Source organism: Haliaeetus leucocephalus, unplaced genomic scaffold (assembly GCF_000737465.1).
Source record: "Haliaeetus leucocephalus isolate CR32 unplaced genomic scaffold, Haliaeetus_leucocephalus-4.0 Scaffold687, whole genome shotgun sequence".
Classification (NCBI taxonomy): Eukaryota; Metazoa; Chordata; class Aves; order Accipitriformes; family Accipitridae; genus Haliaeetus; species Haliaeetus leucocephalus.
In genome coordinates this window covers 867,299-877,248 of record NW_010973123.1, presented here as the reverse complement: position 1 = coordinate 877,248, position 9,950 = coordinate 867,299, and the positions used below count along the sequence as shown (strand labels likewise).

The following is a 9,950-nucleotide window of genomic DNA, read 5'->3' as shown; positions in this document are numbered from 1 at the left end:
GTCACACAAAGTCCACGCGGTTTTCACGCTGGCTTCAGTAGTTGTAGAGTCATCTGGGTCTGACTGCCCAGCTCCTCCAGCAACTACAACCCTGATGGTATCTGTGAGGCTGAGGTGCCTTTGATGGCTGCTTGGCCACACGAACCCGGTCAGAGAAAAAGCACAGTTCAGGAAGAAGAAGGTAGCAGAGCAGGTGTGAAACAGCAGATGTTGAAATGCTCAGTCTGCTTTAAAGCAGGGTGCAACTTGCGTTCAGTGGCATGAAAGGTTCCAGCTTTTTTGACTTGAAAGTATGGGAGGGGAAAAAAAAAAACCACAACCCCCCCCACACACACCAAAAAAGCCAATTAGATAAGATACATTTGACACCAGCATTGAGCTGCCTGGAGATGTACAATGCTTCATCTATGAAAGCCGTGTATATGTGTATGCTTATTCTTCAGGCTCAGAAATCTTTTAATGTTAATTGATTCATTTAACAGTAATCTGCTTTTGCCTCAAGACCTAAAACAAGTAAGCACATTGCCCGCGTGACATTGCCAAGGTTGCTCACTAGGCAGAACAGTTCTCTCACACTAAGAGCAGAACTCTTTCAGGACCCAGAGTTCAGCTGCCAGGTTAGTATCACACCATCCTCCAGGAATCAGAAATTCCTGCCAGCTTTAAGTGCACATCAAAACAGTGTCACGGAGGCCTCCAAGGCCATACATCAAGCTGGGGCAGGAAACAAGGACCAGGCTCCTCCACAGCCAGAAGGCGGCCTTAGCTGCAGGCAGGTTAGTTCAGCAAGCCCTAGCCAAATCTTACAATCTAATAAATAGCCCCAATACTTCTTGTCCACATGGACATGGCAATCATTTCTTCAGTACGAGCTCTGCAAGAACCTGAGAAACTGCTGACCTCTGTGCTGGGCAGCAGCTGTGGGTTCTCCTCCACACCAGCCTCTTTGGAGCAAAGCCAGCCCCACATTGGGCTGCCTGCCCGGGGCCATGCGAAGGAGCATCTTGCAGCCCCAGACCTAGCACCTCTCTCACACTTTACAGGTCCCTTTCCCTTTCACTGCATGGCAGGTTGGTTGTCCTCTTCAGTAGCTGAGAAGACCAGGCAGCAGTTCAGCATTTATGACGCACACTTGAAAATCTGGTTATCAAGGTAGAACACAGCAGCTGCCAGGCTCACATCCAGCTCCGGCATTTACCCTACAAGTTGGTCACCGTGGAAAAAGAGCTTTCACCCAACACCAGTTGCAGCTACCACCTCTGACCACCAGTCAGTCAAGGACTTCGCAAAAGCAGGGAGAAACAAAGGCAGGGCGGGGGGGAGAAGCAGATGTGGAGAACATAGCACCTCAAGAGGTCTCTAAGTTCTTCATGAGTAAATAATCATTGATTTGGTTATGAAGAACTCTCTGACCCTTCGCCCACAGCCGGAAGCCGCTGTGCAGCAGGAACCATTTGTGAAACTGCTCCATGGAAGGTCAACATACTGTAGGTTCAATACGTCTTGTGCATTTGTTTCACCTTTCCCACTGCCCCCCACAAACTGAAAATTAAGCACCGAGTTTATTTAAGAATCTTTACTCTTTTTTTTTCCAATTTAAATTATACATCCGAAATACAAGTAAAAAACCTCACAGTGAAATATGTTGCTAATTTCTACAAAATAGTCTAAATAATAATGCACTTACATCATTTACACAATTTACCTTCACAATAAAATAGGAACCCTTAGATCAATATTTACATATTGACAGAGAATGCAGTCATGCAGCCATCTGCTTCTGGTGCTGTCTCCTGCCAGAGTACCTTGGGAGACTGCAGCTGCATGCAAATCCTTCTGCAGGGAGAAAGCCCTGCCAAAGTCTTTCTAGGTGCAGGGATCTGCCCATAGGGTGCCAAGAGAGACCAAAACGGTGGCAAATATTTACTTTTTCATCTTAAAGCTGCCACTGTAGCACATGAGCACCCATCGATGAGTTATTTAAATTCCCTGATACAGAATTTTGCTTCGCTATATTAGGCACTTCATTATAAAAGTTATTTGTTATGGCTTATGCAAAATAATTCACTTTCCTCAGGCTATGTACTTGCCAGAGTCAGTGGGAGAAAGAGACATGTCCAAGGGCACACTTTGAGCCACTGTTTTGGGTTAGCCTGCATTAGAAATTTAGATCGTATTACTTGGTATCAGGCCTGAAGGAAGTATTTTATCAAGACCTGATCTTTCCAGCAAGTCAAGCAGTCAGTGTATTTTAAAGCTTAGTTTATCTGCACTTTTCCCTCCAAACTATCGGTAACTAGAGCTTTCCCTCTTACAATAAGTTAACTGCTTACATCTATGCTGTTCAATGTGCCATTGGTGACATATCCCATGTATGATTGTCTTAAAAGAGTACACCGTAGGTTGAAGGATTATTTACATATCTTAACATGTAGATATGTAACTTCCCAAATAAGGAAGTTGTAACTTCCCAAATAATAAATATAGATCAACAGAGTACAATATTGAAATAAAATAAATTAGAATGATTCTCCAGGTGTTGAATTCCCTCCCTTAAGGCCTGAGCCAGAGACAATTAAGAAAAAAAACAACCAAACAACAACAGTGATGTTTTTTCAAAGGTTCAGAAAGCTTTTGGATAGGGCTTGTTATTAGACACTGGCTGTTTGAAATGAGATGTTTAGCTAAGCTGACAGGTATTTGAAATCTATATGATCAAACGGCAAAACTTACCCCTAAAAGGAGTCTTTTGGGTAAAACAATTTAAACCAAACATTAATACTGCATTTATTAAAAAGAATATAGTTCTTGCAGATTGTCTCAACATTAATTCAGCAGCAAGGAAATAAGCATACAGTTAAGAACACAACGTATTTGTGAGGCAAATACGTGTTAGTGCACATGATTTTCCAAAAACTTCACTCCTCAGCTACATTTGTGCATATTTCAGAATGCTTCTAACTAGACGGTTAATAGAAGTCTTCTCACGACTATAGCTAAGTTTGCCATTAAAAAAATTAACTGAAAACAGTTAGGAGTAACTTACTCAAGAACAACGCCAAGCTTCAGGTCCAAATATATCAGAACACTGAGAAATTTGCAATCTAAGCAAAAATCTTAAAACTTAGGTCTATCAAACTTAAAATACAAAAAAAAGAAAAAAGAAAAAAGATTAAAAGCAGTGAATCTGCTCTCAGAATTGCACGCTCACCAGGTTTGTAAACTCTGCATGAAGTCAGTGATGCACCGTTCACTGTAAGAGGTATAACGTAGATGCTCTATGCAAAGCAGTGCAGATGCTTTGTCTGTAATCTACTTCACGTCTCGTTTTTCTCTTCCTTGAGGATTAAGCATCTTAAAGTAATTCAGTAGCTAAAAAAGTCTGTCTTGTAGGAAAAGCCCGGGTTTACATGGAAGGGGGGGTGACAGGCGTCCACGTGGATGCTAGCCTGGCATGTGCGGAGGCATCGTACTGGCTGTCGGGCAGGTCCGTGGGTGCCCCGCTGTCGTACAGGGGGGAGGCGGAGGAGGCAGCGGGGACCGGGTGCGGAAGGGCAGTGTAGTGCACTGGAGAGCCACGTAAAAACTGGGAGCTCAGGCCGTTGGACATCCCGCTCGACTGAGACACTGGCGTGATGGTGCTGTTACTCACAGACCATAAGTTAGGATACTGACTGAAAGAGGGAAAGCGATAAATAAAACAAGTTATTAGAGACTCTGCTGCCTACTGGCAGTTGCTCGGGTCACACCACAGCTCCCAAGCTGGGTCCGCTTGCTGGAGGCAGTGCATTTCTTTAGGTAGTTCCCAGCCACCGCAAGGTAGGCAGGACCCCCAGGCAGGATTCGTGTTCATGGCAGCCCACCAATAAATCTAACCTCCCTGTTTTCCAGCAGCAGCTTCTGGCACTAGGTATACTAGCAAATTTTAAGCCAAGCTGAGGAATGAACAGGCTGGCTGAAAAATGCAGAGGTTTGAGAGCTGATTCCTGAGCCGTGGCATACCCTTGCCTCTGGGGAAAGGCACGTGGTGGAGGTGGCTGGACACAGCAGCTGCTCAACCCAGGCAGGTTTGAATCCGCTGCCATCAGTCTGCCAGAGCCCTAATCCGCCATGGCTGCCTCTGTAGTCAGAGAGGGACGGATGCCTCCAGACAGCAGTTCAGCCCTCCTTGTTCATCATCTCATGTTAAAAGGGGAAGAGCCAGATTGATGGCTGCAAATTGTACAGGTACTACAGGAAGGGCTGCTTGAAAGGAAAAAAGCCTTGTCAGGACACTACAGCCTCCATACTCTCTCTCCTCTGAGTATGTATATACACACACATGTATAAACACATATGAATTAAAAGAAACAAGGTGATTCAAGAGAAACACTACGAGAAAAAGTTCAGTCCTGCTGTATAATACTACACAGCACTTTCTACCTATTGATCCCAAGCAGTTTAACAAGATAGATAAATATTATTTGTACTTTACAGATAGGGGTTTAGACAAAAGGGGTGGCAGAAATGCCTTCCTTGATGTCCCACAGTTCCAGTTCTACTGGCTTTATCTACTGGACAACTCAGTACACCAACTGAAACTCAATGGACTTTGCAACTTTCCAAACGTATTCTGGGGTCAAACGTAGAAAGAAGTGCTAGGAGGACCTGTTTACTTGATTAACATACATTCAGGACTAAAACTTATGTTCAGTAATAAGTTATCTTGTACCAGGTAGTAGGACATACTCTGATTAACAGCTAAGTGTCCACGTGCATGGTTCAAATAAAAATGCTTTCCACAAATGGAGTGGTAGGTCTGAATTGCTGAGAAAGATGCCCAAACCTCAGCCCTCTGTGGTCAACAGCAAAGATGTTACCACCTTATCTCTACCTCTTTGAATTTAAGTTTAGCTCCAAGGGACCAACTGTAAGCTAAATCTCTAAAACATCCAAAAGTTCAATTAAGATAGTAATTACAAAGAGGAGAAAAGATACATTTATGTGATCACAAAATGGCAAATGCTTTCACCATGTATACAATCCCATGCTATGCTTGCTTCTGTGGCAATGCTTAAGAATGACTGCCCCAACCACTTGCTCCTTCTCCACACTACAGTTCACTGCCCCTTCATATGTAACAGAACAAGGGTTTGTGGAGATAGCTAGGAGAGAAGTGACTGGTTCAAATGAAACAGATCAAAAATAAAACTTTTTAAACATCATTTTGCTTAAAAGAGATGAAACTTAAAAGAGTATCCTCAAATTCAATTATGTTTGTCTAAGTGATTTGCAATCCTTAATCTATCAAATATTGCTGTCACAAGTATCTACATTTCCAAAATCAAAATATAAAAAAATAATTATCTGTTTCATCAAAACGTTTTCCTTGTGAATAGTCCTTCTCAGTGCTGCCCCCCCTGAGAGCTAATGATTCACATGTGGCTGTAAGGATTTCTAATTTGCTGGTGACTCTTTACCTCCTTTTTCAGCCTTCTCTTCCTAGAAAGTATCAACACATGGATTTGAGGGCTGCTGAGGGATAGACTCCTACCTGGAGCTGGTAGCTGTGCCGGTGCTGTGGCTCATGGGCAGCATCGTCGTGTGTGTGGGAACTCCTAGAGAAGACCAGTTGTCATGGGACTGCAGCATGGAAAGGCAGGCGGAGGAGTTATCGGCATAGGCTGCTGAGAGAACAAACACACGCTTAAACACACTAGAATCAAACCAAATAACGATCTTGTACTCAAAGGCAATGTATAGCTTTAAACCACCCTCCCCCATTACCCCCTTGCAAAAAAACCAAACAAAATTACACACACAGAAAAATGAAGTCAGCTACCAGTTGTGCCAAGCTTACACTTTCACTGGCATTGCCCCTGCTGACATGCTGTTCTTTTGCTCAACTTACAACTGCAAAATCTTATTTCTGTGAAGAATCTATGGCCAAAAAGCTGACTTAAAACCACCTGCTAATTCAGCCCATGCTTCCTTACTCGGTCAGTGGGAAGATGCGGACTCCTTACTTACGCTATCCCAATCACTATTCCAGGACACCTTCTTTATCTCCATAGGCAGTAACAGCCAGGCAGCCCTGGATAACAAGCGTATCACTGGATCACACATCCCAGCTTTGAGCTGAGCATGCCACCGTTGGCTCTGAAGTCTGCCCTAAGCACCATCAGGAGCAATTGGACTGTGGCTTAAACTATTGGGCTTGTGACCAAAACTGGCTGGCCAAGACGGCAGAGGCACTAGGAAGCTATAAAGGGAATCCTATACAGTCATCCATAGTGAAAAAGAAGTTGCCGTGGTAGCTGGCTAAGGGAAGGAGAAGAGGTTCCTTGCTGAGGACCAGGGAACAAGGAACACCGGAGCTGTTTTGTTCTTTTATTCTGCTTCAAGTCACAAAACTTGCATAAAGTTTCCAAGATGAAAGAAAAGCCCACAGAAAGCTAGTTTCCTGCTTTAAAATGAACTACAAAGCTACATACAAGATTGGTCAGGCTGCACCTAGAACCCTGTGTATTGCTTCACAATTCAAAATACTAAGTATTTTTTTTAAGCGTGAACCTTCACCATCCATAAAGGCTGAAGGGCAAAAATTGTTAACAGGCCTTTGCCAGAAGAAAGAAAAAAAAATTAAAAAACCCAAACAAATCACTGTTAAAAATGATCTTCCCTCCTCTCCCTTAAGTACCTATGACTTAAGGCACTAAGCCTTAAGCTATTTGGCTCTTTCTGAGCACGACTTTTAAATAGCTCTGCAGTTTACTCAGCTCCATACTGTTTCTGTGTATCCAGTTGTGACACATTGAGAACAACCTTAAGGCACTGATGTTAACTACAGCAACAGGCAAGTAAACTTGACAGAATCGGGCCCTCCATGATTATGTGTTAATAACAAGTCACACTACCAGAATCAGACATATTTCTTCATTTCATTGTACTACCTGTAACTAATGATTGAAGTCCTCGCTTTCACACTCAAAAAGAATAAAGCCAAAGTAAGTTTAAGCTCACTGGTTACAAGAATTCAAAAGCGCAGGACAGCCAGCACGATACAATCTAATCAGTTAGCAGGAGACAATTCTACACCCCCTTGGTTTTTCCCTCATAAAGAGACGGGGGACACGTACTCATCACCCCCATTTCTTTGCCACGCTGGCCCCAAGCCCTCCGCACAAACAGCTAAACAAGCGACCTCAATTTCTGTGGCATCGCTCGAGATGCCCACCGCTCAACACCTCACGGCCCTCGGCTCATTTTGACAGAGCTGCAACGTCGGACTTACTTGGCGAGTTGTTTCTATGGGTGTAGGGGTTGGGGTAAGGGGCAGGACGGTGGTTCCTCAGCGATGAGTACCTTTCACAGCTGTGAGCAGGGGAGAGCGACAGGGGGGCTCCGAACTGAGGGTGAGGACTGGCAGGTGGGCACAGAGTCCCAGTCCCGGGAATAAGCCAACTACCTACTGTGGGGAAGCAAGAGGTTTGTAAGACGGGTATGTCATGCAGCCAGGCTGGGAAAGAATCACAGCGACGAGATAAATAGTTGATCAGCGAGGAAACGGAGTTTCAACACGGCTGAAAAATCTGGGTCTTTACAACTTCCTTAAACAACCTTGTGAAGGAGAATTAGCCAACGGCTTAGAAAAAGCCCCGTGTCAAGCTAACGTTTTTTAAACTACCATTAAATTACAGTCACAGTAAGGAAACACTGAAATGGTTAAACCCTCCCTTACGTAGGTAGTGTGTGCGCTCAGTAATTGTTAGTGTAATCTTGAATTTTAAATTGCTCTTTGGGAGTCTCAATCTATAGCTAAGCTCTGAGGTTTCTCGCACTGCTAAGAAGAAGCGGCTGTCTTTTTGGACACGAAGGTAGCTGCAAGATTCTATTAAAGGATTTTGAATGCAATACAGAAGTCTTAACCACACACACAGAGATCATAATGTTTATGCAGTCATAAACCTGCATGAACCACAATCATAAGGATTGGTAATCAACAGATATTAATATATATTAATAATCCTTCCTATGAACAAACAAGCCAGCCAGCAAACAGCGCTCTTAAAGTTTTGCTTAACAGGCGAGATGGAAGGAATCAAAGTTATGTTCATGATGCAGAGTGAAAGGAAACATACACTGCGAATACCCAGACTGCTGGTTGTCTCCCACTTCCTCCATCATGTCTTTGTGATCGCTCCTATAAAAGAAACCGTGTCGTATTAGTTAAGAATATGCTTTTACAAATCTCTATAAAAAATCCACACTTTAGAATTAAGAGCTCTCACCTTTCTTTTGCGTCAAGAAATGCCTTTGCAAATGGATTGTATTTAATTTTTAAAGCTGTGATCTAAAAACAACAACAAATATCTTTATTTGCAAGTATCACCATTCATTACCATAGAGATATTAGGATTTGAATTAGGACTATCCATTGAAGTTAGTGGAATCACAGATTTTTGAAGAAATAAGATTAGGCCCATAACACCAACCTATGGACATCAATTAAACAGTCCCTAAGGTCTGAAGTATTAGCAGAGGGCGAGGAATTAGTCCCTCTGCCGAATTCTAAGAGACTGAATTGCCTGGGTTTATTGATCAGCTAAGGAAACGGCTAAGAAAGGTAGTACACTAAAGAGTCATAAAAAGCTTCACATTTCAAGCCGGAGCAGAATGGGCATAAAAAAAAAAATCTCAAAAAGATTGGTAATTTACAGATTCATTAAACACAGATGTGCATTTTGGCTAACAGAGAAAGGACAGCTTTGAAAACGGCATATCCAGTTATTTCACTGTGTAGCTGAAAATGACAACTCTATTTCTTAGAATACTTGTTTGCCCCACAGAATCTTTTAAGAATTACTCTCCTGCAACGAATTTGCAGCACATAGCGAGACAAATGATGATCAGAACTTTGTGCTATTATATGTTCATAGGGCTTTTACATATACTAATGTCATTTCCTATATTTAGCTTCAAACAAAGCACTGAAAACAACTGAAAGAATGTGAAACCAAAAAAGAACCAAAAAATGTGAGAGAGAACTGTAAAAGGCGACACGAGATCCATTATTTTGCACCGTAAGATGCACTTCGCCGCTTGAAACCTCCTGGTATTTGCATCCTTTCTTCCCTGCCGCGCATACCTCCTCGTTCTGGTAGGCCGTCACAGCTATGAACTGGGTCTCTGGGAAGGAATGGCTGGTGATCATCCGCTGCGGGCCACCCACTCGCACGATATGAATCCTCGGCTCGTACTTGTGCAGAGAGTTCAACATGATCTGCGAGCAAAGGGAGAGAGCAGGTAAGCAGCGACAGAGCGCCAGCGGGTGCTGGCAGGCACGGAAACACCCGGGGTTTAAAGCATCTAACGATCCAGCTTCCCAGCAGAGGAGAAAGAGGCAACAGGTGGGAATGAACCCTAAAACCGAAGCTGTAGGAAAAGGCAAGGACCACTGCAGTCAGACGCCCCAACTTTTCGCAGAGTTACCCTCGTCCCCGTTACTTGACAGGGCGGCTCGCGTAGTCACAAACACGTTGCCGATAAGCAGCCAGAAAGCTGCATCTGCTACGCCCTTGGCATTTTCGGATACTCAGACCAGAAGAGACGTTTCAAAAAAGAAAGTCAGTGCATGGAGGCGGCTGAAAGGACGCGGTTCGGGGGGGGTGGGAAGCACGGTGCACCCCAGCCCCTTGGGAAACAGCAGCGTGAAAACGAGCTTGGGAGGGTGGGTGAGCGGAGGGTCGGCAGGGACCCGCCGGGCCGGGGCCGGGGCGGTGCGGGTCCCGGTGCGGGTCCCGGCGCTTACCTGCCCTCCGCCGTTGAGCTTGTTGGTGAGTTTGACTTTGCTGAAGGAGACGGGCGCCTTCATCCAGTGGGCGCCGAAGTTGGGCGAGTCGGGGTGGATGTAGAGGCAGCTGGGCGCCTGCGGCTCCGGCTTCCCCCCCGGCACCCACTCCCCGTTCACG

At 44.4% G+C, this 9,950-nt stretch overlaps 1 protein-coding gene across 1 annotated transcript in view; it reads right to left on the bottom strand.

The window, feature by feature from the left end:
• Nucleotides 1-3,406: 3,406 nt before the first annotated feature.
• The window catches only part of T (T, brachyury homolog (mouse)), a 6,926-nt gene continuing 382 nt past the window's right edge, over nt 3,407-9,950 (bottom strand). The window contains exons 2-8 of the mRNA XM_010579998.1: nt 9,791-9,950; nt 9,128-9,262; nt 8,271-8,332; nt 8,121-8,182; nt 7,274-7,447; nt 5,534-5,663; nt 3,407-3,674 (exon numbers count right to left, since the gene is read on the bottom strand). Of these exons, the coding sequence (XP_010578300.1) occupies nt 3,407-3,674; nt 5,534-5,663; nt 7,274-7,447; nt 8,121-8,182; nt 8,271-8,332; nt 9,128-9,262; nt 9,791-9,950 (991 nt within the window). The remainder of the gene's footprint in view (nt 3,675-5,533; nt 5,664-7,273; nt 7,448-8,120; nt 8,183-8,270; nt 8,333-9,127; nt 9,263-9,790) is intronic.